This window comes from Trypanosoma equiperdum (genome assembly GCF_001457755.1).
Source record: "Trypanosoma equiperdum strain OVI genome assembly, contig: ctg_419, whole genome shotgun sequence".
NCBI lineage: Eukaryota > Euglenozoa > Kinetoplastea > Trypanosomatida > Trypanosomatidae > Trypanosoma > Trypanosoma equiperdum.
This window is the reverse complement of record NW_027124331.1, coordinates 12716-39131: the sequence shown is the minus strand read 5'-3', so window position 1 is coordinate 39131 and position 26416 is coordinate 12716. Positions and strand designations below refer to the sequence as shown.

General features: G+C 48.7%; 10 protein-coding genes and 2 pseudogenes across 12 annotated transcripts; all 12 read left to right on the top strand.

The window, feature by feature from the left end:
- Positions 1-220: 220 nt before the first annotated feature.
- Positions 221-2338, top strand: TEOVI_000176400 (cyclic nucleotide-binding domain containing protein, putative; the record flags this gene model as incomplete). The annotated part of the gene is made up of 1 exon (XM_067224945.1): positions 221-2338. One exon carries the CDS (start codon positions 221-223, stop codon positions 2336-2338), a length of 2118 nt encoding a protein of 705 aa, XP_067081046.1.
- A 100-nt stretch (positions 2339-2438) lies between these two features.
- Positions 2439-2959, top strand: TEOVI_000176300:pseudogene (annotated as a pseudogene). Its single transcript is given in 2 exon segments — positions 2439-2828; positions 2831-2959. Coding segments are annotated over 2 exon segments (519 nt in total).
- Positions 2960-5483: 2524 nt separating this feature from the next.
- Positions 5484-7025, top strand: TEOVI_000176200 (uncharacterized protein; the record flags this gene model as incomplete). The annotated part of the gene is made up of 1 exon (XM_067224944.1): positions 5484-7025. One exon carries the CDS (start codon positions 5484-5486, stop codon positions 7023-7025), a length of 1542 nt encoding a protein of 513 aa, XP_067081045.1.
- A 400-nt stretch (positions 7026-7425) lies between these two features.
- On the top strand, positions 7426-7911 carry TEOVI_000176100 (uncharacterized protein; the record flags this gene model as incomplete). The annotated part of the gene is made up of 1 exon (XM_067224943.1): positions 7426-7911. One exon carries the CDS (start codon positions 7426-7428, stop codon positions 7909-7911), a length of 486 nt encoding a protein of 161 aa, XP_067081044.1.
- Positions 7912-8270: 359 nt separating this feature from the next.
- Positions 8271-11300, top strand: TEOVI_000176000 (U5 snRNP-associated 102 kDa protein, putative; the record flags this gene model as incomplete). The annotated part of the gene is made up of 1 exon (XM_067224942.1): positions 8271-11300. One exon carries the CDS (start codon positions 8271-8273, stop codon positions 11298-11300), a length of 3030 nt encoding a protein of 1009 aa, XP_067081043.1.
- Positions 11301-11734: 434 nt separating this feature from the next.
- Positions 11735-12124, top strand: TEOVI_000175900 (uncharacterized protein; the record flags this gene model as incomplete). The annotated part of the gene is made up of 1 exon (XM_067224941.1): positions 11735-12124. The coding sequence occupies one exon, from the start codon at positions 11735-11737 to the stop codon at positions 12122-12124; it is 390 nt and encodes a 129-aa protein (XP_067081042.1).
- Positions 12125-13912: 1788 nt separating this feature from the next.
- Positions 13913-15472, top strand: TEOVI_000175800 (uncharacterized protein; the record flags this gene model as incomplete). The annotated part of the gene is made up of 1 exon (XM_067224940.1): positions 13913-15472. One exon carries the CDS (start codon positions 13913-13915, stop codon positions 15470-15472), a length of 1560 nt encoding a protein of 519 aa, XP_067081041.1.
- Positions 15473-15995: 523 nt separating this feature from the next.
- On the top strand, positions 15996-16997 carry TEOVI_000175700 (poly(A) polymerase, putative; the record flags this gene model as incomplete). The annotated part of the gene is made up of 1 exon (XM_067224939.1): positions 15996-16997. One exon carries the CDS (start codon positions 15996-15998, stop codon positions 16995-16997), a length of 1002 nt encoding a protein of 333 aa, XP_067081040.1.
- Positions 16998-17664: 667 nt separating this feature from the next.
- On the top strand, positions 17665-18852 carry TEOVI_000175600 (mitochondrial RNA binding complex 1 subunit; the record flags this gene model as incomplete). The annotated part of the gene is made up of 1 exon (XM_067224938.1): positions 17665-18852. One exon carries the CDS (start codon positions 17665-17667, stop codon positions 18850-18852), a length of 1188 nt encoding a protein of 395 aa, XP_067081039.1.
- Positions 18853-19438: 586 nt separating this feature from the next.
- Positions 19439-20446, top strand: TEOVI_000175500 (NOL1/NOP2/sun family, putative; the record flags this gene model as incomplete). Its single annotated transcript, XM_067224937.1, has 1 exon — positions 19439-20446. One exon carries the CDS (start codon positions 19439-19441, stop codon positions 20444-20446), a length of 1008 nt encoding a protein of 335 aa, XP_067081038.1.
- A 432-nt stretch (positions 20447-20878) lies between these two features.
- Positions 20879-22753, top strand: TEOVI_000175400:pseudogene (annotated as a pseudogene). Its single transcript has one exon. A coding segment is annotated over exon 1 (1875 nt).
- Positions 22754-23184: 431 nt separating this feature from the next.
- TEOVI_000175300 (uncharacterized protein) lies at positions 23185-26178 on the top strand (the record flags this gene model as incomplete). The annotated part of the gene is made up of 1 exon (XM_067224936.1): positions 23185-26178. One exon carries the CDS (start codon positions 23185-23187, stop codon positions 26176-26178), a length of 2994 nt encoding a protein of 997 aa, XP_067081037.1.
- Positions 26179-26416: the final 238 nt, after the last annotated feature.

Genomic DNA, 26416 nt, shown 5'->3' with positions numbered 1-26416 from the left:
TTTTGTATTGATACCCCCAACCTCACTTCGTTGGTTACACACACACACACACACACACGCACGCTTGAACATACTCTCTGCCGTGTTTTTGCACCTTCGCGCGCCATTTCATTGGCCGTTCAGCACAATCCGCGGTCTCATTCCTCCTTCTTCCGCTCTGGTATTGTGTTGTTCGTGAGCGCGTCGCCGTTGTTGTTACTGTTTGAGTGTTAACCAGCCAATGGACAGCAGGTGGGCGGCTTCCAGGCGTGTCGCGGCCTCGCAGGTAACGGTACCTTTCGGATGGCAGCTGATGCAATACCCGTCCGCCACCCGTGAGGAGGTGCGAGCCATTGCTTTTGCAGCGTTACGGCGGTTGTTATATCCCATTGCTCGTCGATATATTGCCAGGTGGTATCGGGAACGAGTCGCGAGGGATATGAGCAAGGAGGTGAAAATGGAACCGTTGCTTTTCAGGGCTCTCAGGCAGCGTTCCGTGTTGGGTTCCTGCCTAAAAAAATCCAACGCGGTGGATGAACTAGAGAATAACAACGAGCAACTCAAGAGGCTACTGGATTCTATAAGCTATAGAGTATATCTACGAGGTGAGTTTATCCAGTACAGCAGAGAACCCTCAAACGCGGTAGTATTCGTGGCGAAAGGTATTGTTAAGAAATGCTCAACTGTTAGCCAAACTAGAGGGAGGGTGTCACACGATAGGAGGTTGTCTAGTTCTCACGTGGAAGTCTCTATCACGTACGATGACGACGAGGGTCCTATTGTTGCTACGCCATCGACTCAGTGCAGTGAAAAAATGAGTGTAGGAAGTATTGAGTCTGAGGCTCTGCGAACTCAGAGGAACACGTTGTTGTCTGCCCCGACTATACTTGGGGAATGCTCTGCTGTAGGGAGTTTTCCCTGTACGGAGTACTTACTGGCGGAGTCTTCTGTAGTGTTGATTGGATGGATACCAAAAAGCGCCTACTGCACCCTGCTAGGATCGTTTCCCCCGCAGATTCACAGATCTCTTCTTATGAAAGCACTCGAGACGAGGGAGCGGCTGCTCCCGCACTTTGGATGTATGACATGCAACCGTATGCGAATCTGCCCACTGCTGGTGTCACTCAGCGATAGAGATTTGTTGCAGTTGATGGAGCATCTCGTGCCTCGTGTAAGGCCCGCTGGTGTGCAAATAGGAGAACGGGAAGCTCCCCGACACATATTCTTTATTTGGCGTGGCGTAGTGTGCCTCCAGCAGGAGGAGGCGGTTATTCCCATGGGCGGTGCTCCTCCGTCACAACCAAGGAGCCGCACATTATTTTCGGAAGGACATACCTTTGGCGAATGGCAGTGCATGTTCCATGAGGGACTAGGCGATAAATTTTTTACCCTGACCAATGTGGACCTCTACCTTCTGCCGTTTTCTGTTCTTTCTTCGTTCATGAAACGGGATCAAAATATCCGACAACAGATTCATCGCGCTGCTAAAGTCATCAGTCTGACTGCCGATAAGTGCTTTGACGGGATGCGTTTCGTTCCTCCTTCTCTCGATGTACTCAAAACTGTCGTTTTGAGCCCCTCACAGGTGCCTAAGTTGATACAACGCGGGCAAGGTGCTGCAGGTGTTTTCAGTAAACGTGTTACAATTGCCAACAATTTCATCGCCAGCCATGTCTTCCGACCGCGCGATAACAAAACAGACCGAGTGAATGTTTCACCATTTTTTATAGAGCAGTTGCGGAAAATGCCGTTGGTGGGTCTCTGCGGTCCCCATGACAGCTTCTATACGGATTGCGCAGCACGTTTTAAATTGATGAGATACGAAGCGGGGCAATGCATCGTGGAGCGTGGAAGTGAGTGCAACTCCGTCATTCTTTTCTGCCAAGGCGGTGCAGTTGTAGTGGAAGACGAAGGTGTAGTGCAACGTAATGCGGAAGGCACTGTGCAGGCAAGGGAGTGGGCGAGTCTGCCACGCGTTCCTGATGGAAGCATCGTTGGCTACACCTGTGTGCGACGTCACCCGTGGACGTGTAGCATTGTTGCACCTGATGATGGAACAGAAGTGTGGGAGCTCAACCGAGTCAATTTCGTAGACGTGCTCCGTAAGCATAGAATAGAGCGACAAATGCACGAACTCGTGTTACAGCTCATGCAACCGCTTAGTTCAGTGGAAACCCGAGACCCGTTGCTGGACACGCAGCCGCTTTTGACCCCATCACCAAACTCATTGTGGAGCGAGTACCGGTTGCCCAACATGCATCCAGTTATTCTATCCGAGACGCCACGCTTTCCCATATGGAAAGAGGATGAAACAATGTTGGAGGCAACTCCTCAGTGGCGGCGGTCGAGTGTGGTGTAACTCAAGGGAAGCAGGACGGTTATTTTAATCATATTTGACTCTTTAATGTAGGCGTGTCATTGTGGTCTAGGATATCCGCTGTGCACACGGGATAAGTTTCATGCACAGGTGTAAGAGTGCGTATGCACAGACGTTTTTGTCTGTTTATCCCTACAACATTTTCCTTCGGCCCATCTGTTTCGTTTCAACTTATTTTCCTCATCGCTGTGCTTTTCCTTCCCTTCCCTTCCCTCACTTCTCTTCACTTCCTTTCCCTTTCCCTTTTCTTCCTTCTTCACCCGCGCGTACACGCATTCGTCTTTATACCCTCCACTGTCGTTCTCATTTACCCTCGTCTCTGTACTCTCCTTCTTTTTTTTTTCTCTCTCTCCTTTACGTGCGCGACGTTAGTTCGACCTCTACGCGTCTACGAATGCGTTTTTGGTATTCGTGGCACTGTGTTGTATCACTTCCTGCTTTTTTTTTACTTTTCGTTTATTGTTTTTTTTTTTAATCACCTTGTTCCACCGCCACCATCAATGCCATCATTGTATCTCTCTTTTTGTATGTGTTGTTTTACCTTTTCCCAGTGGTAAGCCTCAAATATCGCAACGACTGTTGTGCACCACTGGTGAATCATAATAAAAGGCACCAATGATAATGAACAATAATTTCCATGAAGAAGGAGCTACAGAGAAGGGGGAAATATAATAAATAAAGATTAAATTAGTCACTTTATGATTGCAGGAAAGAAAGAGAGTCTTGTGTTGTTTTTTTTTTTTTGATTGTCGCGGGAAACTTCATAAATCAAAATAAATGGAGGAAATTAATTAACTTTGTTTCGTTTCAGCGGGAACCAAAACGGAAGAACAATTGAAATAACAACTATTATGTTGGTAGCAATTAGGAGAAAGGAGAGAAGGTAAAAGGAGGTGCTTTGCAAAGGATGAAGCGGCGACATGTATAAATAAATATAAAACATCGCATCAACTTCTCTATATCAAAGGAAATCATTTACTCAATGGATTCTCAACGAAATCATGATATTGACCTGATCGTTTATATATATATATATATATATATAAATATATAGTAAAATTCCTTGTTATTTCACTCTGTTTTTTATTCTTGAGATCAGATATTTAAATTGATTATATGTATACGTATATATTTATGCATTGTTACAAGGGTTAGCGAAATAGACGAACTGACGCACGGTAATGACAACGTTTTCCGTACGAGTTAGCCATTGGTTGAAATGATACTTGAACAGAAAAAAAATACATATATATATTATTATAATAATAATAGAAAAAAACAATAGAAGCAAAATAAAGGGTTGAAACAGTTACTTTATGCGAAAATAAATTTATATGATGATTCGTGACGGAACGGTTGAGGGCCAGTCGAAAGAAAGGAAAGGAAGGAACGAAGGGGACTAATTGATTAAACCTTTATGTTTTTGTTTATATAGTTACTTATTTGTTAGTAAAGCACCCAGTGAGACGTCTATCATCAGTTGCAGGTTATTATTTTTGTTCTTATTATTCTTATTTTTGTTTGTTTTACGTCCTTTTTGAATCTTTTATTTTTCCATCTGGTGCTCTCCTTACCTCCTGCGCTCCCCCACCCCCTTGATTTTGTTTCTTTCTTTCTTGGCTTTCTTTTTTTTTCCTTTACTCTCCTTGTATTTTCCTTTAGTGTGGTCTTCTCAATCTCAGCTAAATATGTGCAGGAGATCCGACCTTTCGAGAAAAGCAAAGGGGGTAAAAATTGAGGAAATCCCCCCCCCAAAAAAAAAAAACTGTTGCTACGGCACCTGTTGAGCTTTCTTTATTTTATTTTGGGTTATTTTACTTTTCTCCTCCGGCAACACACACGCGTTTTGTTTGTGCTGGTACGTGCACCGTCATTTTTCCGCACTTTATTTTCCGTTAAAAAAAAAAAACAACTCAATTGTATCGGTGCAAAGCGGCTGCCCTTTTTTTTTTTTAATCCCATTCGCCTATTTCCCCCTTCACCTCACTTCCTTGCCAAATCGCGTGGCAAATCATTATGTGGTATACGGTAACGGCATTTAAAGGTGTAAATAGGGTGGGAAATCAGTGAATGAAAATAATGAATGGAGAAAAAAAGAAAATAAAATAAAAGGACGAAACAAACTTTTAATGTGCGCATAGGAGTGAGTTAGATGTCCTGAGGGTCGGTGGAAGGTAAAGAAAACGTATAATACAACAAGTTTGTTCCATTTTTTTGTTTTTTTGTTTGTTTGTCCTGTTTATTTTTTCTTTTTTATCTTTTAGTTGTTGTACCTTCACTGAGTTAGGTGAAAGTGAATTCCTCATCCTTCCTCATAGGAAAATTTCCGTCTTATCTTCGTTTTGTTGCTGCAGTTGAACACAATGATACGAGCCCTACGTCACCCATCTCCTAATATTCACTTCATATTTCGCAGTGCCCCCCTACTGTTGCTGACTATTTCTTTTTTTTTTTGAACAGTTGTACTCCCCATAAATGTAAAGGAGGGGAAAAAAAGAAAGATAAATGAGAAACATAGAACATACTATATATATATATATATATATGTAACCGCCCAATTTTCCATTTTTTTCCTTTTTTATTTTGTTTGAAAAAAAAGTTATTATCTCTTTTTCCTTTTGTGGGCTTGTTGTGGATTAGTTGGAAGGGGGATGGGCAAAGTTGGACACTTTTCGCCAGAAGTTTTACGAAGTGCTAAGAAAAAAAAGGGGTGAGAGAAGCAGGCGCCGTTGCGAAGCATAATTTTATACACCGATTTGTAAAGGGTTGATTCCAGTGGGCTGAAGGAAAAAGCTTTCGTTGTACTAACAGGCTAATTTTTCATATATATTTTTAAATAGTTTATTCACGCCGTTCCGGTTATTGTGATACGTGCGCCATATGCAATATAATAAAAAAAACACAGGAAGTCGCGTCGTCAAATTTCCTTATCTCCTCTTTCCACTGTTTCTATTGTCAGTACTGTTATCGTTGTTATCATTTATACTGTTCAAATTACGGAAGTGGTGACGGCAAAGTGTAGTCCAAGCGAGGACCGTGTTGAAGGGAGAAAAGGTGAAAGAGAGCAGTAGCGCGTGCGTGCGTGTGTGTGTGTGTGTGTTGCACTGTGATATTTGTCGCATTGAAAATGTCCTTCAGGATTCCCAATAATTTACTGCAGGTGCTGGCAGACTACACATCTCAGGCCCTGGGTGCCGCACACGATATATCGGATGAGTTCGAGGAGGATATAAACGAACTGGATTGCCAGGCCAAGCGCATTTGTGTGATTCTTCGGATCATTCGCGAGAGCGCGCACCGACAGTCTTCAGCCGAAGGGGGGAATGCCACTTTAGGAGGTTGCGAGTCACCCAAACCCATAGAAGTTGCCCTGAGAGGTTTGGGTCATCTTATTCATGAATTCACTGGGCTCCCAGACATCGGCTCAGCGCCAATGGGAAGAGAAGGACAGAGACGGGAGCTCACGGTTCAACCACTTGGAAAGCCCGTTTCGTTAGCGGAAGCGGCATTGGAATTATTTGGGCACAATACAAAAATTATTTTTCGAAGAAAGGATAAACGACCTCGTGATGCAGCGATTGTTGAGGGCAAAACCGAACGACGTGGCACGGTATACTCTCGGTTAGCTACCTCACAACGTAAGCGGCGGTTTGCCTTATATACAGCTCGGGTGGCTTTATTCCCTGATGTTTTTCATACCCCGACGTTGTCCCAAGAAGGTGGTGAAGGCGAGATGCGACCATTTGTGTCACCTGCCGTGAGAGAGTTTGCGGATCTCAACGTTGAAGCGGAGCGGGAGATGTTTGGGTCGTTTTATAGGTTAGACACGAAAGCGGAACTACTTCGGGAGTGGCCTTCACTTTTTAGTACCGTTGAACATCTTCAGGGTCTCTTGCGCGCTGAGGGTGTGCGATTTATTCCCAGTGAAGCGATGAAACGGGAGAATTTGGAGGGGCAGTTACGCTGGTTTGAGTTCCCATTCACAGATAATGGTGTTGTACGAATGATTGTGAAGCATGTACTGGCAGTGGATTTTACGTGGGAGTTGCTGCAGAGTGGGCGCTGGCGGGTACTTGGCCTGCATTGGTTATTGAAAACCCGTCCACCACCGGCATTTCTGCTTCCTCTCGGTTCAGGCGGATGTGAAGACACAAGCAACCTCTGGAAAGAGAAGGCATCTTCCCTCCGTGCCACCACTCTCCGCGTTGAGCCGGCGTACTATGAGGCTGCGTTGCGTTTTTTGACCAACTGTTTTGAAACTGGCCTCGAGGGCGGTGCTGTGGGAGCCCTACGTTTGGCGGACGCGGTGACGATGGAGGTCATTGAAACTCAGTGCAGGGAACTTAAGGAGAACTTTTTTGTTGGGCCGTTGGAACCATCCTTTGTTTTGGATGTGCGACCAGGAACACACGTATCACTGGCATTGAACTGGCCTCACAATTCGTCCTTTTACTCAACCACGGCGCCGTTAAACGAAGAAGGTGGTGGCCCATTGTACCTCAAGTACAAATTGCGTAACGGCACTGTCGTGTTTGAGAAGAGGAGAGGTACTGACACCCAGGCAGCTGTTCAATCTGACTTCTACACCGATTGCTTGACCATCGATGACGGACAGTCGGTTGTCGTTGTTGATATTGAACGTCAGTTGTGGCAGTTTATCTGTGCGTGATTTTGCCCCTTGGCGATCATTGCTCTGTTTTCCGTTGGTTCGTGAGGTGGAGCGCATTAGTTATGCTGGCCACTCCATGTAATATACACTGAGAAATTAGCAGATCTCACTGTCTATACCCTGCCTGTCCTCACTTGGGGTATCTATGCTTTGATTACTTAAGTTAATCTGTCACTGATCCCTGCTCCACTCCATCGTACGACCTCTTTCATATGTTTTTTTTGTCGTTGCCTCCTCTTTCGTAGTAGTGATAGTACCCTCACCGTCGTCGCTTACAGAAAAATTGAAAGTCAAAAAGGGCAAACTGTGCGAACCCGTCCTGTTATTGTCGCTTCTGGAGGGGGTCAGGGAGGCTGGTACGGTAAACCAAGCGTAAAGACACAACCAGCAAATTAGGGGTATGTCGACAAGCATCACAAATTTTGTTAAAAGAGTAGGCACATCGCTACAGCATGATGTACGTACTTTTACCGTATGGGACCCAATAGGTAACAAAGTGCACTGCGCAGCGCGTGATGCAGTTTACTTGGTTATGGACTGCCCCAAATTCTTCATGTACACACATGGAGCTTACGGAGCAATGCGGCGTTACATACGTCAGGCACGTATCAATAAGGGAAAGGTGAACCCGGAGGATTTTCGCGACGTGGATACCAATGTGTTGCGGGAGTCTCTTATTCGGTACGCGCAGTGGAAAGGACCGCTGCAGAAAATCGACTTTAGAGTGTTTTATTGGATGTATGTCCTTATGATTGGTTATGTGTTCTGGCAAGGTTTAGCGCTCAATAGGATGCTGGAGGAAAAGATAGACCGCAGTGGTGTATCTTTGGACAAACGGCGGAGTATGTTTGATGATGACTACGAGGAAGACTTACGACCTCAGTAAGAACCCATGGGTCGGTCTCTGGGGGGAGGGGATGGTTACTTTTTAGTTTCTCATCATTTCATTTGAGAATGGGAAGGGAGGAAAATAACATTCCTTTTATCGTTTTTTTTTTGGTAGCTTACGCTACCGGTGCCTGCGGTCGTTATAATTTATAAAAACAAAAAAAATCATTATTGTCATCGTCACTGTTATTATGTATTTGCTCCTCTTCATTGGGTGGGAATTACTTGCCATTGCGAACATGCGCTGCGTTGTCCCTTTTCATTGTTTCCCCTCACCACGCCTTTCTCCATGGTTTGGTAGCGCTTTGTGAGAATCAGTTCACGAAGTAGTGGTACCAGTGCGTGCTGTTATTAGGGATGAGCGCTGCGGCACCTGTCCTTTCCACTAAGGTGGATAAATACGAGCAGGTATTAGCCAAGTATGATTGGCGATCGCCGTTCCCACCGCGTGGATACCAATATGGTATCGGCCGTGGTGCAAAGGCATTCATCACTTCAGCAGAGTTAAGTGCGACGACGGGCGTCTCTGCCCCGCTGTTGGCGTTAGGTGGTGAGCAGAGTGCCATGCTTGATGCGCTTGATCGTCTCGAGGAGCGCCGTCACAAGCGTAGGAGGGAGGATGTGAAGGGTGGAGCCACATCTCGTGAGGGTAAGAAACCAAAACTCTTGCTTTCGATGGAGGATATCGCAACAGTGGGAAGTGGTGCTTCCAATCAATCACTGGTGAAACGCAAGGCGCGTACAGAAGATATGGACGTTGTGGACGGATACGCTTTCGATGATGAAACTGCCGTGGTGACAGCAAGTGATCTATTGCGTGGCAGAGCCCTCGCAGCGAATCAGACGCTGGAAAATATTCTTAACATGGGCTCTTCATCGGAGCAAACGACGTGGATTACACATTCTCGCGCACTCCGTGAAATGGGTATGACAAAGAAGGCTCAACAAACGTTAGTGGAAGGATCAAGACTAACCGGAAGTAAAGGCCCACTTATTTGGAAAGAGCAACTCCAGCATCTTAACGATCCAGCAGCCCAACGACAGCTGCTAGAGCAGGCTGTAGCAGCATGCAAAACGTGTGAAGAGCTTTGGTTTTTACTGCTGCAATACCAACCGCCACACGAACAGCTCCACTGGTTGCAGAAAGCTGTAATGGCCTGTCCTGCAAGCGAAAGTCTTTGGCTTCGTATATTAGGTTATGTTACTGCACCGCGGGATCAGAGGAAAATTATTCGTAAGGCACTTGAGGTTACTCCTACCCTTCCGTCACTTTGGGCAATGTTGGCGCGGCTAGAGGACTACGAACGTGGGAAGGCTATTTTCAATGCCGCGGCTGCAGAGCATCCGTCAATGAAAATCATTATTGAGGGTGCGAAGTTTGAGGAGTTTCATCTCAGGGGTCAGGTAGGCAGTGAAAAAGAGGGAGGCAACGAGCAGTTACATAATGCGAAGATCCACTCACTGGTGCGACAGGCAGCTCAGCGTTTTCTCCTAATGGACGAAGAAAAATCGAGAACCGAGTGGCTTGACGCAGCCCGAGTGGCTGTATCTGAGCGTTACATATTAACTTCTGCGTACATGCTCTTGCACTTCGTTTGTGATACGGGAGCGGCAACTCTTACTATCCCGGTTACATGGCTTGAGGATTTGGCGGCCCTTGTTCCTGATATGTGGAGGGCACATGATGTCCTCTGTGCCGCATGGGCCACAATGCTCATTGGCCGTGATGCCGCAGTAAAAGGGACAAATGAAGCAGTGACAGAGAAGGACGTGCAAATTATAGGATTTGCTCTCCGCTCAGCACCCTTCACATCACTAGAGACTGCGGTTTCTGCTGTGACGAGGTACATTTCTTCGACTACCGTGTCATACACGAGCAGAGTAGAAGACGGCATGAAAAAGGAAGGGATAAAGGAGGAGGAAGAAGAAGAGGAGTTGGGAAGGCCAGTGGCTACCATCCAGGCAGCGCCGCCAACCTGTTCAACCTCAGCCACCGCCGCTTCGCAGTGTCTTCCGTTGCCGCTTGTATCGGTACTACTATATACGTTGTTCCGTGCTCCCGCGTTCAACACAATCGATGTGATGCTTTCTGTTGCAAAGGTTTTTTATGACCATCACTTCTACGACGGGGCACACCGTGTTTTGATGCTCGCCATCACGCGGTATCCGGTGAATGCGCTTCTTTTTACAGCTGCGGCGAAGACAAAAATGGCCATGGGCTGCCGCAAAGGGGCGGAGGAACTCCTTCTGAAAGGGACGGCCATAGATCCGTCTGACTCAGATATCGCCTGGGTGAAGTTGGCAGTACACCGCCGCAGTAATCGTGAGGACATCGTGCCTCTGCTTGATGAAGCACTTGTTCACTTTCCCACGTCTGAACGGCTGTGGCTTATGAGATTGGAGGCTGAAGGAATGAAAGCGCAGCAGCTGCTGGAGGACGCTATGGCGCGCGGTTCCAGTACTGCGCCCACTATCAATGGACTGCGTAGGGTATACGGTAAAGCACTATCGTCAGAGCACTGCCGACTCTCCCCTACCATATGGTGCTACGCGGCAGTGAAGCTAGAGTCCAATTTGTTTAGTGACGCCGGGGCCGCTAGAGCCCTACTCCTGGAGGGGCTTGTCGTGTGCGAAAAAGGGTGCCAACATCTTCATCACAATGGCAGCACAAAACGGGCTGAGGTGCGTGCGACTTTTGGGCTGGCGAGATGTCATGTTGAATTGCGGCATGCCGGTAGCGAGACGGCCCTTGAAACCGTGAAGGAGGTGCTTCAGCAACTTCCTAAGGTTGACGGCTGCTTTACGGTTTCGGTGGGGGAACTCGTGGCACTTTCCATTGACTTGGAAAACCCCGCGACGCGAGGGCGTGCAGCTGCTCAGGCAGTGCAACACTGGCGCGTACGTGACCCCCTTGTGTTTTCATCGGTTGCAAAGTTGTACCACGCAGCAGGAAGGCATGAAAAAGCACTGGAGCAAGCAATGAAGGCAGTCCAAATGAGTAAGGGTCGCTGTGGCGATGCTGTGGCACTGTGGCTTAAGCTTGCATCCATGTTCACCTACAGGAAGATAGTTATGGAAAAGATGGGGCTTACTGTCAAGGATGAATCCAATGAGGAAGAGACTGCCCTTCAAAATGGCGTGCTGTTGGCATGGCTGTGGAAACAGTTAGCAAATGGCAGTTCTGGCGGAACCTCCGGCAGTGAGGCAATGGAAGACATGAAAGGGTCCACAGAATCCGCAACGCACTCTGAACCACCTAAGCCCAATTCCGGGCCGCTTTGGATATATGTGTCCAAGTCACGGGACCCCAGTAACGTCACATTGCTAGGTTTCAGAGATTCTGTAGAGGTTATGCTTACGCAAGTCGTGGAAATGATCAAATTGTAACAAATTGTGGGGGAGGGAAGTTTTTGGTTTGTCATTGTGGAGAGGCATCTCACGTGTGCTGGTCCCTTGCCAACGACAAGGCTCCCCGCTCGTGACTAATCGTTTGGTGTCAAGTTTTGTCATATCTTGCGTTGGGAGAGAGCAGGGAGGCTTGTTTATACTGAGCGAGATCGAGCTGTTTGGCAGACTTTCGCGCACTACTCCTAGCAGGAGAGCCCCCGCCTTTTAATTTTTTACCGTATCTTGCTGGGAGTGCTCATGTCATTCCAAGGTTTCAATCCACTCCCTTCACTCTCGCCTTCAAGTGAATCACACTTATCCCTTTTTTTCCTACATCCGAAAATCATATATGGTGTTACACTGCAATGTAAGCTATTAGCTTGATAAGGGAGAAAAAAGGGTTTCAGTGGAGAAAAAAAAATATTTTCCTTCCGATGAGTGAGGTAGCCGATTTCAGTGACTCTGCGGATGAGTGGGAGGCAACGCCGAAGGGCCCAGTGGACGACGCTGAGGAAGCTGCAAACGGCAAGCCAAAGCCGAAGAGACCGCAGATTGATCAGCTCACAGGCGAAGAGCGCGAACTGGCCGGTGAATTACTGAAACTTGTCTTCCACCTACCAGATGGCTCCGTACAGCACCGGGAACATTTTATGGGACAGACGGTGTCGTACCTGAAGGCACAATTGGAGGATGTGGATGGTTTGCCGTATGAGCGCACAACTCTCTTTTTTGAAGATCGCCAATTACTTGACCCTCTCTCGCTGAATGACTTGCCATTTTCTGTGGATGGGGAGAATCATATCACCGTACGCCTTTCCAACTGAGAATAATCCACTCTACTGCGCGCGTTCTTGCCTTGATGCAAAATGAAGATACTGGCGAGAGAACTCTCACTTACCAACACGTGAAGAATGTCGTCTTCGGTGGTGATAAAGAGGGAGGAGGGGATGTTTGGGCATATGATTGCGTTTAGTCCAGCCGCACACTGGGGTTTGGAAGGAGGTTATGAGCAAAAAAAAGAAGGGCGTGGGGAAAAAATCTCCGATGAAGTGGTATCATGCAACTCGAGTCGTCGAACCTCGGGGGATGTGATGTCATGTTCAGTGGGAACAAAACAGACACCAAATGAAGATGGCGTGTAGGAAGACGCGCGAGCACCTTTTCCTTTTTTTTTTACTTCGTTTTGTCTACATTAAATTGTTTTTGCACCGGTTGGCTTCGTCTAGCGAGGGGTGTTGAATTGATCCAGATGCATGTGGAGAGACTTTGCTTTTATGATATGCTCTGTGAGAGAAATAAAAGTAAAAATGAAACAACTGTAGCGAATGCGAGGAGGGATTGACGATCTCGCCAATGCGCGATGTTATTGTTGTGTTGTGCAACTGACTGCTTGCATATATCAGTGGTGGGCGCATCGCCAGCAAATCAGAAAGTGCATGGTGCACGGGAAAAGGTTCTATTGTTACCATTATTGTTATTAATATTATTAGTTTTCTTCCACACTTTCCGTCACTGTTCGCCCTCCTCCTAGCGGTTCACTCCCCCTCCTCCACATGTATTTGTTTTATTTCCAGCCAACCATACGCGAATCTTTGTGATGCAAGAATGCATCGTTGCCTCCACTTCAGCTCTTCACCAGCTTTTTTCTCTTTCCTTGTGACATCTCACTTTTCTCCCATCATATATTTGGTGCATTTGTATACACCCGAAGTATGTGTGAATATATATATATATTTTGGTGTCTGCTGCGTTTCGCCTAAAGAATCAGCAGTAGTTTTGTTCAGCCAAATGCTCAGGATCAAAATCGCCGGATTTGCTGCTGGAGTGGTGACAAGCTTTTCCTTGTATCATCACTTTGTATTTATTAGGGTCCTTGACGCACACACAGCGCAAAGCAAACGGTTGACAGGCATTGGAGAGGAGCTTATGCAAGTGTCGCATGACGTCACGACAAAGGTATCCGACCCGCAAAAGTTTTCAACATAATACCCCTACGAATAAGCACGGGAGGAGATATATCATATATCATATATATATATATATATATGTATATATGCCTGGGCATAAGCGTCAATCTTCACGCTCCTTTGTAGTACTTGTACGCGCCTCGCTGAGTATAGAACGTGCGCGGGTTGTGCCCTCAAGAACTACCACTGGCGCTGGTGCACTTGTACGTTGGCCCAGTTGTGGCACCATTCACTTGCACCCAGTGGTTTTCTTTAGTGTTTTTCTTTATTGTTTTTCTTTATTGTTTTTCAATGACGAATCTAGTTCCTAAAGCACATCCCTTCCCCTTTCTTTTTGCAAGTGGTCTCCTTTATCCCCAGCAGCGTCTGATTTTTATGGTGTATATACCCGCTGTTAGTATCCTGGGCATTTGGTGTTCTCAGCCTCTTGCCGCTTTTGCCTGTATCCCGTAATCTTTCCGTCCTCTTTTTGTAATTTGGTACTATCTTCCTCACCCAGCGCACTCCAGGAGGCGATACTGAGACCCCACACACCCCAACAAGTTACAAGGGTTCAACGCACGCTATACGTAAAGAAATATATATATTTCTGTACTTTGTACTACGGTGTTAGGTACCAAGGTCTGTGCAGTGGGCCTGACGGCGATGATTCATGCGGTTGTTATGGCGCTTTTTCACAATAAGATCTCCAGAGTAACACTAGGAAGTACGCCACAGGGTGCCGTGTCGTTACCTGTGGCGCAGTGGCTGAAACCTATGCTTGAGTCAAACACTTCACTCACTACAGTTACTCTTCACACACAATACATCCCACCGGAATCACTTAAGGTCGTATTACTCGGTGCGTCACGCTGTCGAGGCCTTCAGTATCTTCGGTTGGTTGGTGGCATCAGTGTCTTACAGTCTAAGGTGTTGATGTCGGCCCTGGCTCACTTCACACTTTCCTACAGACCCTCCAGGCCATCTACTGACGCGCGATGCAGAGTTCCCAACGGTGAAGAGTACTCGCATGCCCAACGCGTGGCTCAGCCGTCACCATCAGGGGCACCGGAGAGGGAAAATGGGCGTTTTGCACTCAAAGCCTGTGAGGCACAACGGGCCAACGACATGGACATGTGCTGTAACCCTATATACCAGAGACTGTGCTCTCCAGCTCTCCTGAACGCAAGGGCCGCAGGGCCACCGTCACCGTGCATCCGACAACATAACGGCGTACATGTAGTATTGGACGTGCAGCACATGGATGATGTTGTTGCTGCTTTCCTTGTAAGAGGGTTGGAACGAGCGGAACGTGTTATCGGTCTCGATATTCATGTCAGTTCTGTTTCGCAGACTGCTAGCCGTGCTGCTGCACGCCTCCTGTCGCGCACAGAGTCCATCATCAAGCTGAACGCGGAGCGTCTGGGTCACCTACTTGCTCGATGTCCATCACCTGTACCACAGAAAAAGTCGTCGCGACGCCATGCAGAGAATGCGGTAAGGTTAGGCACCTCGCCACACTCCCCGCTTTGTCGGCCGAACGCCGGGGCTGACGGTGGTCCCCCGCGTCCCCCCACCGCCAACCCTCAAAGTCTGCCAACTCGGCGATATTCCCCGCCACGGCTCCTCCCCGAGCATCCTTGTGAGCCACACTCTCCCCCACCCCGGCCACTGGGGGCGGGTGCTCCTCACCGACTCTTCAGCACCCCAAGCGTTACGTTTACTGCCGATGGTGACTGCGCGGAGGAGGAGTCCGATGACAACACACTGACTGGCGGGGAAGGAAGAGGTGAAGGGGATAAGGAAGAATATGAGGAAATACGAGAAGCGAATAAGGAATGTGAGTCTGCCCCACCCAACAACCGTGTTTCCCCCAATACGGATATTGTGGCTTGCCCTTTTCAGAAACTTGAACAGAAGAAGGTTGAGGTGTGGGGGTCGAGGTCGACCGTTCCGGGTTCGCCGAGTCCATGTTACAAACCCCATGCACCGTTACATCAACCGCCTTCTCACCAGGGGCAGTTGGTGCAGCATATGCGTCACATGCGTAATTACGTGAAGGACATTAACTCAGTTGTAGTGCGCTATCAGGTGGGCAGTCGGGAGACCGTTCAAAGAATGGTAACAGCAATGCAGCAACTCGAAGAGCAGTTAACACAGAGTGTCACTGAAAAGTTGACGGATATGTTGGTGACCATTTCGGAGGTTGAAAGGCCGGAGACCTAGAATAGTAGTACCCCAACCTTTGCACTATAATTCACACCGGATCCTTCTACGGGTTGTGGTTGTTCTTCTTGTCTCTTGTGGATAGAGGCACTACCGCACAGAGAGGCCTTTACTTTTTTGTAGTTTAACTGCTATTACGGTCGTTGGGCCTATAAATTTGATTTCATTTTTGGTTTGTTATTATTTCCTTTCCTTTTTTAGCTATTTTTTCTCATTTTTATTTTCTGAACTTGAAATAACTTTCTGTGTGGGTGACCCCTCCCCAAATCCATACACATTGCTTTAGGTATTTCATATTTTCACCTGGAATGAAGGCTGCTTCGTCTTATGTCCTTTGGTGGCTCATTATTCGTGCTCCGTCTCAATATGTCATGTTGTTATTGCTGACCCTGATCTTTCACCTTCCTTTCGCAGTTTTGCTCCTTTTGCTTCCCCTCGCTTCTGAGCTGAGGTCGTTCATTATCAATTTCAAGTGAAGGAGCTGGTACGCCAACCCGCTGTTGAGTGAAAGTGCCAACGTCAAATGCCACCATCACCAGCAGTGGTCGGCCGAAGTCTTGTGAATTCCTTCAAACAGTTCGTCTCGAAAGATTTACACACTCGGCATGTGGACGCAACATACCGCCTTGTGCTGGACTGCGTTGCCGCTGTCGACCCACTGATGCGGCTTTATACATTCGGTTCCACTGTTGTGTACGGTGTGCACGAGAAGGGAAGCGATGTGGACTTTGTTGTGCTCAATAAAACGGATGTGGAGGATGGGAAAGGTGGGGATGCAGCCACTCAGGTAGCTAAGGGGTTGCAGGCTGACATCCTGGCTAAATTAGCGCGTGTGATAAGGCAGAAGCATCTGTCGTGGAATGTGGAAGAGGTCCGGCGAACGCGTGTGCCTGTTGTGCGTGTTAAGGGTGGTGGTGCTGTGGATTTCGACATCACTGCGTACAGGCGCAATGGAGTACGAAATAGCGCCTTACTTCGCGCTTATTTTGAGCAAAATCCACCGTGTCGCTGGTTGAGCATGAGCATCAAGCGGTGGAGTAAACAAACAGGACTTAACGCATCTGTCATTGGTGGAAGCATAACTTCCTATGGTTTCAACTTAATGGTAGTTTACTATCTACTGCAGCGGAATCACCTCCAGTTTGTGCCTCCTTCCACTATCGATGTTTCCCGCGTTGAACCTTTGCCACCCCATCTCCCGCTGGAGGAACCGGCAGACGAGGGATTAGAGCTGGGAACACAGGTGCTAGATTTTCTGCATTTTTTCCTTCATGAGTTTGATTCGGACAAACAAGTAATCTCATTGAACCGGCCAGGTATCACAACTAAGGAAGAATTGGATTGGACAAAGAGCGCGGAAGACTTTGCCCGTATGAACGGCGAAAAGGTCCACTATCAGTGGTGCATCGAGGACCCCTACGAACTAAATCTGAATGTTGGTAGAAACGTTACACCGCTAAAGCGCGACTTTCTTCGTAGGCATTTGGAGAAGGCACGTGACACGGCGCTACTCACTATTGTCTAGGTTGGGGGGGGAGAGGGGAACGTTCCTTACCACGGTGAAGAAAAGGGGAAGGGAGGTATCTCATTTATTCACATTAATCTACTGTATTTTATGCAGAAGGGAAACAAGAATCTTGTGGCTGCATTTAGTCAAATTTCCTTGACTTGGTGCCCTTTCACAACCTCACTAATCAAAACCCTGCTTTCTGGCTTCTACATGTCTGCAATTCCTAGCGTTTACCCGCTTGTGCGCGATACCCCTGTTTTTTTTTCTTCTGTCTCCCGACACCTTCTATATCCGATTATATATTGCCTCATCTCGCTTTAGAGAGTTTGAAAGCGCGGCCCCGGTGACGGAAGGAAGTGCTGGCAGAGGAAGCCTATCGAGTTTTTTCTTCAAGTCGAAGCCGTTTTGGAAACAAAAGGACCGCTGTGATCAGGAGCAAAGGGAGAACAGTTCATTAGCACATCGCATTTCATAGGGCGACGTTTGACTAACGTGGAGTGACATAAGTTTGCACTGCCACAATAGAAGTGTTACCGCATCAGTTTGGTTATTCGAAGGTAAAAAGTAAATAAAATCTGAGAACACATCAGAAGGGAGTGGTGTTGTGAACGACAAGTGGCAAATATAACCCCACGACGTGCGGCAGCAGTTGCGTATCGGGGAGTAACTAGCGGATTTTCGCATGCGCAAGCAATTATTTTTCACCCTTGCACGTCCTTGTGTGGCGGTTGGGCGTCGCTTCATATCTGGTGACAACAAATCCATCGATAGCAGCGCCTTCATCAGCGATGATGACGCGCTTCGGGGGGAGCTTGCTTCAGCGCTTGATACGGAGGGGCACGCACTACCCTTCGACGTACACCTGCAGCAGCCCCATTCGTCGGGTGACGGGACGGCAGGTGACACGAGCACCATTCAACTGGAGAAATTATCGCATCCACCAGCACGCTTTGATCTCCTCACCAATTCATTTGTGTACAAGTGGCAGACGAAGGCAGCACTCGCTCGTAAGGTGTCAGGACCGATGAGGGAATGGGCTGCCGAGCTGAAGTATCGCACTGGGGTACATATTGAATTGGAACCCACATACCCAGAGAGGCTTTCTGAGAATGCTGTAAAAGGCAGTGGAAGCGACGAAGGAGATGGCACGCAGTGGGGGGCATACGAGACGGCGGATGATGTGGATATTACGGTTTACCTTTTTGGCTCGGAGCGTGGCATTTTCAACTGTCACAAGCTCATGGAGGCGGCTATACAGCAAGACCCTGTATACGTACGGCTGGGCATCTTTAGGCGGCTGGCGAACTCAAGTGAGGTCGAGTGGCTAATGTTACGCAGGATAAACCGTGAACTACGGCCTCCCGACATTCCTCCTATTTCCCTAAAACTCCCAGGAAAGTGGACGTTGCTCTACGAGCGCTACAAAGAGGCGGCTATACGTACACTGTGGGAAGAAACGGGCATTACCGTAGATGCTTCAAATGTATACCCCACCGGCCATCTGTATCAGACTGTTCCACAATACTACTGGCGCGTTCCTGTACGCTATTTTGTAGCGGAAGTCCCCTCGGACATTCGCGTCGAGGGGCCACAGGTGGTCCCGTTGCAGTACATGAGAAACTGGGATGCACGGCTCCTTCGGCAGTCGCCGGACCCTATTGATCGTGCATGGGCGCAGTTAGCGGATCCTGCTACTGGATGTGCATGGATGAAGGCTTCCATGATTGACCAACTGCAGAAACCGCTGCGCGGAGACAACTATATGGCGATACGGTACACGCCTCCACCCTATTCTAATTTGCAAGAAGTGGTGGGTCTTGGCGATGGGAGTATTACTCCTTCGACAGGTAACGGGGAAGATGCATCGTGATTAAAACGGTTGTTGGGCGGTGAATGTTGTGAATGGGTGGCTACTAGCTCTCTACATCCTCTCTGAGTTAATAAACCGGCGAGGGGGGGAAGAGAGGTTGGACGGGGGGAAAGGGCGCAGGAGCGGAGGGTTCTGTTCCTGGAAGCACGATGCAAACCGGCGGAGCAGACGGCAAAAGATTCACTGGTAGTGACTATTTGGGGGGGGGGGTACCAGCAGTGGTCGTAAAAAGAAAATACCTGAGCGAATCAACACTTCAGGGCCCCCTTTTCCATCTAACGCTGATTTACTCTTTTTCCTTTACGTGAGGTGAGCTGTAAGCTATTCTACTGTGTATCCGTCCCACCACCTATTTTGTCTCCACATACTATCGGCGCCCCACTCGCTTGTGCAAACAGGTTTGGTAAAAGTCCACCACAACTCGTCTGCACAGCTGACCTCACAGCCTGAGGTAGTGAGGACCTTCCGTTGGCGATACTGCTGGGGACAACATCATTTCACCAGTATCAAAAGGCAATTTTCGGAAAGGGCCCGAGCAGGAGTTGTATTGGGTGACTAAGAAGAGACAAAGGTAGGCAACCAGAAAATGCACTCGAGAAGGAAAGGGAACCGAAGAAGTAACACCAACGGACTGCGGAAGAGCGAAACATTTGAGGACTTTTACGGCAGTCATTACGGGGAACGCTGGGCAGCGCTCCGCAAGGCACTGTGCGCACCGGCTTGCGACAGGTCTGTTCTCTGGAACAAATTTGTTAAGCTCCCCTTTGAAAGTGCTATGGGGGACGTGAAGCGCGTTGACGACGCCTTGCTTCTTCAGTTGTTTAGCCCACTGGGAAGTGGTGAGATGCCCCCACCGGCCATTGATGAATTCAATGTAAAGGCGCACTATCCCTTAGATTACACAACTGCACTGGCTGTAGAGCTACTAGGCGTACAACAATTTGACCTTGTTCTTGATCTCTGTGCGGGAGTGGGCGGTAAATCCATAGCAATTTCCCAGTTCCTATCTAATAGTGCTTCATTAACCGCCAATGAGCAGCGCGGTGACCGCTGTGCCCGTTTGCGCCGCAACATCAAGGAGTACGTGCCTAGCAATTACGTCCCTGTAACTGTTACACAGCGCAAACCAGAAACTTGGCACGACCCATCGACTTACCACCGCGTTCTCGTTGACGCCCCATGCACGGGAGAACGACAACTGCTCCAGCACAGTGGCAAGCATGCAGTTAGTCCACTGCACTGGTCCCTACAAGCTTGTGTGGAGCTAAGCCACACTCAGCGGGGGTTACTTCTTCGATCTATCGAGACATGTCGACCTGGGGGGCGTATTGTGTACACTACGTGTTCCATTTCACCGCTAGAAAACGATGAAGTTGTCCGTGAGGCATTAAAACGAACGCGCTGTCAGGTGGAGCTAATGCATCCCCCAGTGCCCATTGGCGAGAAGACAGAGTTTGGACACATTGTACTACCTGACCGAGATAATGGTCGGGGGCCGGCGTATTACTGTGTCATCCACAAAATATCTGATAAACGAGAGGAGAGTGAGGATGAGGATGAGGATGGAAATGACGATGATAGCACGAGTTCATAAAAGGCAGGGCAGTGTGTGCGAAGCACCTACCTGCGTGAAGAATCTGCTCAGCAGTGATGCAAACTTGGAGAAAAGCTTAAGGCGGTTAAAACTAAGCGACCCCTGTGTGTGTTGAGAAGAAGAGGGAGAAGAAGGGCAGGGCGGGTCAAAAAACAACAACGCAACTGCTGCACAGGATGGCGCCCAAAACGTTATTTTAACCTAACCCTTACATAGGGTGTCCTCAACTGCTTGAGTGTCAAATGAAACTCTCAAATGTTTTTGTGTATGGTTTGTTGCTGCTTGACATATTGATTATCTTCGTGCCCTTCGTCAGTGGATGTTTGTCTGTAATTGAGTGTCACGCTGATAGGCATCATAGGTCTTCGTAGTTATTCGTTGCTTGTATAAAGACTTTTTTTGATGGCAGCAGTTGCATAAACCAAATCCTATATGAAGCACTGTTCTGCTTGCGCGGGGGGAGCTACGCTGTTACGAGCTACTAGAATGACAGGAGCCACTTTCATCCAAGCCCGGTGTGCACATTTAGTTCGCGGCACCAACCGGAGTCTGGGACAGCATCAAGGGACTAATATTCCTCACTACCGTCTACCACTCAGGAGGGCTTTGCGTCTTATAGATTCGACGGGGAGACACAACGCCTCCATGGTGGAGACCGAGGATTGTGTCAGTGAGGAACAACTCCAACATCATTCACACGATGGCGAGGGCGTATCTCAGCGTCAAGAGGATGCAGCCAGGTATGCTGCGTATCACTGCCATCATATGCTTACATCCTTCCGCGTTGAGCGGCAGCGTTGGGGGGAGAACACCGGTACGCTATCGGTGGAAGATTTAAGTCGCATAGTGGAGTACATATTTTATGCATCCGTGCTTTTGCATCTCACTGCATTATATCAAACTGCGGACAAGTATTGTGAAGACCTCATAGGTGCTGTTATTTCCTGCAGCATATTTGTATCGAAAAATGTGGAAGAAATACTGAAAAGTTTATCCACAGCCTCCGCATCCGGTACCCTGATGGCAGCAAACAAAAGGTTGGCATCTCAAGGAAGTGACATGTGGAATTCGCTTCACTGGGCAGCGGTGCATTACAGCCAAGGTGTGTGTTACTGGGGACTTCTTGATCACACTGAACCCCTGTTTGACATGCGGCGGTTGCACGCTCCGTTTCGCGGCCTATTTTCCACCTATGTTAAGCTTGTGTGCAAGATCCTCGCGCATGCCGGGATGCCTCGAGAAGACAAACAGTTGTTATCGTACGTCAAGTCACCCGAGGGGTGTAACCGGTGGTTTGGGGAGGAGGTCAATGGCGGACTGGCCGTCTCAACATTGTGCTTCCCCGGAAGTGCGGCTGGTACAGCGTGTTCTGGTGTGCACGATAACCACTGTTTCCCTCAGCAGCGTCGGTTACAGCTTTTGCCTCTGATCTGGGTCGCTTTGCTCAGCTGCCACTGTGCTGTGAGCAATGAAGAAAACCGTTTCCGCTCTGCACGCCATGCGTTTTTGCATGTATTACCGCTGTTTAGTAAGGAGGCCAAGGCGGAAAATGTCGTAATGCTGCTTGCGCGGCTATTATACATCCGGCCAAGCACTGTGTTGAAGGCCAATTCAGTTGACGTAGGCATGCTACTTGCACGGGCCGAACAATGTAATGTGTTCCCTCCTTCCTCCTCGGTTCCGTCGGTCACGTACGCGGCGTTCCTACGCCTCTGGATGTGTGCCGACGTGGCTCAAGAGAAGGAGCCTGAAGTTAGGGGTGTCCACAAAGCATACGCTGCCTTTCGTGCTATTCCGCTGTGCGCGCTGCAGCTAGATGGTGAGCCGCACAGCCCTGCGAGTGGTGGGGACGCGTTTGTGCGTCACCTTCTCCTTCGAGCGCTACTGCAGTGGTCATTTCGGCTTACCGCGTTCGTATCGTTTCGGGGTGAAGTTGAAGAGATCCTGAAATCAACCCAGCACGTTGTGCAACTGCTAGACCATGCTAGGAGGCGCCCTGGATGGGGCGGACGAAAAGAAACAATTGTTGTGGACCTTTGTGAGGCTGTCCTGCGAGCATTTGCCGTTCGTGTCTCAGTCATATGCGGGATGGATGCTCCTTTGAAAAAGGAAGATTACGCCCTAATCGCTGAATTTGACGATGTTGTGAGAATGATGATACGAAGCGGCGAAGACAGATCATCTTTGTGCACCTTACCGACTGTGTATGAATGCTTGCGGCCTCGACGGGGTAGCCGTTCATACGCAAGGGAAGTTGAAGAGGACAGTTTCCCTAGTTCATTAACTCCGCGCAACTCTCCAGTATAAACAACTTCGAAAGAAGCGAAACATTCAGAGTTTCACGCCTGTACCTATGGCATATGAGGCTTGTGAGTTGAAAGTGTGCTAGCCCTCGCACAAATGTCTTTGTTAACGAACATCTTTGTATGCCCCACTATTGTGGACGCATCTCATTTCAATCTACCCTTTCTGCTATTTTTGACTCGTGCTCTTGCTTTTATTGACCAACTGGTACTCTGTTTCTTTAATTTCCATGCTCTTTTCCCACCGTCTTATTGTGCCCTACAGAAACCGTTGGATCAACATCGGACCGTCTACTGCACAGTCTTCAGGTAAGGCGTGGTGCGGTCGGTGATCTAGGCAAGAAATCCCCCCTTTTTTTCGCTTGTAACCATTGTCTTCCCACTTACAGAAGTTGTGGGTGCTGCAAGTGGAAAGCGGCAGCAAGTCCCAGCATCATGAAGCAGCAAACGCCGGCGGGAGCCACTCGCAGAGGAGCCTCCCCGCACGGTAGGAATAGAAATTATGAGAAATCGCTAAGTGCAGCCAACGGACCCGAGGAAGACCTACCCCAATTGCAGGAGAAACTGCACGAAGCGGCTGAGTATGTCTTCCAGCAACGGTTTTATATTCATAGACTGGATAGTACTATTAGTTTGTCAGAGGACGCCGAACACGCGTTGCCGAAAAGTGAGACATGTGAGACCACACGCACCGCAATTCAGCAGCTTTTTGATCTTGAAGATACGTTGTCGAGACGGGCGGACCATTACATCCGTGTAGCGAATGTCACGGCTTTGCGCTTCCTCAACGAGAAGCGCTACACCCATGCACTGCAAATGCTTCTCAACGTGGAGTCAATGACACGAAAAGGCGCAGGAAAGGACTTTCCATTCTTTTCTGGTAACGATTCGTTGTCTTCTCCCTTATCCAACGATAGCGAGGCCTCACCGGGGTCCCCTTTAGGTACTCAAGCGGGTGGGTCATGTGGTCTCAAGTGCGTGGGTGGAGTACGGGTGGTTTGTGTTCCATATTTTACTAAGCGGCACGAGAGAGCGCGCGAGCGTGCCGTAGCTATTATAGAGAATAACATTGGGTTGTACCACTTTAAGATAGCCGAATATGATCTGGCTGCACGCCGCATGGGTCGAGCCCTGGAGTTGGAAGAATCACTGAATGTGGAGACGATTGGGGTAACGTACTTTAACTTGGCACAGGTACAGTATGAGCTTGGTCTTGTCGACGAGGCGTTATCCCTAATTTCAATAGCAGAGGAAATCATTGAGAAACGAGTGTGTCAACATGACATGCAGCGTTCGCGGCTCAATCGATTATCGCAGTTCAGCTCAGTGGAGCCTGGTGGCGCCAATGCAGCGGCGGGGGATAGAACAATTAACACGTACATCAAATGGCGAGAAGAGGTTTGTCTTCTCGCCCGCGTGTTGGATATCCACGGTGCCTGGCTTAGTGGCAAAAACGCATTCAAGGCAGCTGTTAACCGCTTTCAGCAGTGTGAACGCTGGCTGTCGTCAGTGGTGAAACTTAGCAAAGGGGAGAACGTATGGTTAAGCGAAGTGCGTCAGCGCATACAGCAGTGTAAACGACTTCACAAGCGTAGCGGTTACGATCCGAGGGTACAAGCAGCAATGGGGTCGAAGAAACACCCTTCATCTGTGCCCCCCCAAAGTGTCATCGTCACAACAACCCTGCCACGCAGAGTCGAGGTCGCAATGGCTGGAAACCCCGAGCCGTTGATAGAAGAGGAACAACATCAAAGACCGAAGAGGGGATTGGGGCCGTCTGGGCCTAGCGGCTGGGGGCCGGCCGGTTCGACACCCATAGATCCTCGTCGAGGAGGTAACAGCTTGTCAAGGATACCAAATAACTGGCAAAGCTACAGTTCACCGCCAGCGCCCGCTGCTCAACCTCAGTGGAACAACTCCACTTACGTATTTCATCCTAAAGAGGAGGACGGCACACCAACTGCAACCCCGTTCATAGTACGTGACTTCTCAGCTTACACAGACCCCGCTGCGAAGGGCAACCGGGGAGCGCGTTCTCGGCAGTCGGCGGGAAGCACACCAATGAATGGACGGGATATGCCAAGAAAGTTGTTTTCGTCTCACCGAGCTGGATTGGCAGAACCATGGAACAGGAGAACGTCACGTGTAGGCAATGGTCAAGGGGCGGTGGGACAACGGCTATCAAATGGAGTTGCTCAGGGAGCAAAATCCCTTTATGGGGTGTGTTCAGAGCCCCGGCGACCCTTTGGGTGTGGAGAATTCGTGCCGTCGGTCACGTGGTGCGTCCGAATTCTGCAAGCTTTTAGTCGAGCAAAGGTGTCGGAGTTCGTTAGGTACTGGAAAGGATGTCCCTGTAAACCGAATTTTTCTCACTTGCTGGGTTGTACCGGGCCTCCGGTAGTGTCATGCGGAGGGAATTTACCAATAGATTGTCCTCATAGATGTGTTCCTGGAGTTGGAGAGACCGCATTTGCGACGGGCGGGTTGAAAATAAGGGATGAATCAAAGAACGGTAATGGCACACTGCAGCGCCATCCATATGATGTTCTGTTGGCGTTTGTTTCGGCTCGTCGTTCAACCCGTTACGTGCACGAGACGCTGCTCCATCAAAAATACGAGAGCATTTCGAAGGAAGTGAAACCGCAGCACTCTGACCCCTTTTCCTGTTGCCGATGTGTCTGTTATAAGCCATCGTCAGGTGACCCTCAGGGCTACCCCGAACATCGGTACCCTGGAGGGTCAAACTGTTTCTCTGTTTTTGGTAGTGGAAGGCGTTGTTCAGGAACCGTAGCCCAGCCTTGTTGTGCTGCATGCCCCTGTGCGGCTAACGTCATCGGGGTATCGGAAAGGATGTGGATGCAGCACCCCAACCTTCACTCCCAGTGTGGAAACTGTGCTCATTACAATTCCCCTTCGGTGAGTGCTAATAAGGGGGTCAACCACCCGGTGATGACTGTTACGTATGTTTCCGGGCCAGAACGTCACACCAGCTTCAACGGTGAGGGAAACGATAATTTGGCGGATAGGACTGGAGGCGAGGGCGGTTTATGTTGTCCTTCGTTGTCATCGAAACCCGTGGGGACTTGTGTGAATTCTGCAGTTGAAAACACGGAGCTCCCCACACCTCCTGAAGATGAACTACTCGCGCCGTCGCCGAAATGGTCTCGAGGTGCTCTGGCTTCTTTAACTCGCAGCATGCGGGCAGAGGGTGACTCTAGATCCTCTTCATCGTTTCGTGCCATGAAGCTTCTGACAGCATTTGACTGCAAGTCGCGAAAGTTTCCCACACACGCGACGGCCTCGCTGATGCGGCACCGCGCATTGCGCGAAGAAGCAGCTCTAATTGTCCAGGCGGCGTGGAGGGAGTGGAAGGAACGACGGCGGGAGGAGGCAGTTCGTAAGCTTGCTAACAGGAAAATAGATGGATAGAAACCTCTGGAAGTGCTGTTGGTCGAATAATATTTTTCGACTTGTATTGAAAAGCGTCTGTAGCGTAGTGGTGTGGGAGTTGTTGTTGTTTTCTTTAAAGAGTGAAGTTTACAACGTTAAGTATTTTACACTTTTTGTGATATAATTTTTCGTTTTTTTTCTTTTTTAATAAACATACACATATGTATACATATACATATGTGTGTATACGTGTTCTCTGCTACATGGATTGCGCCCA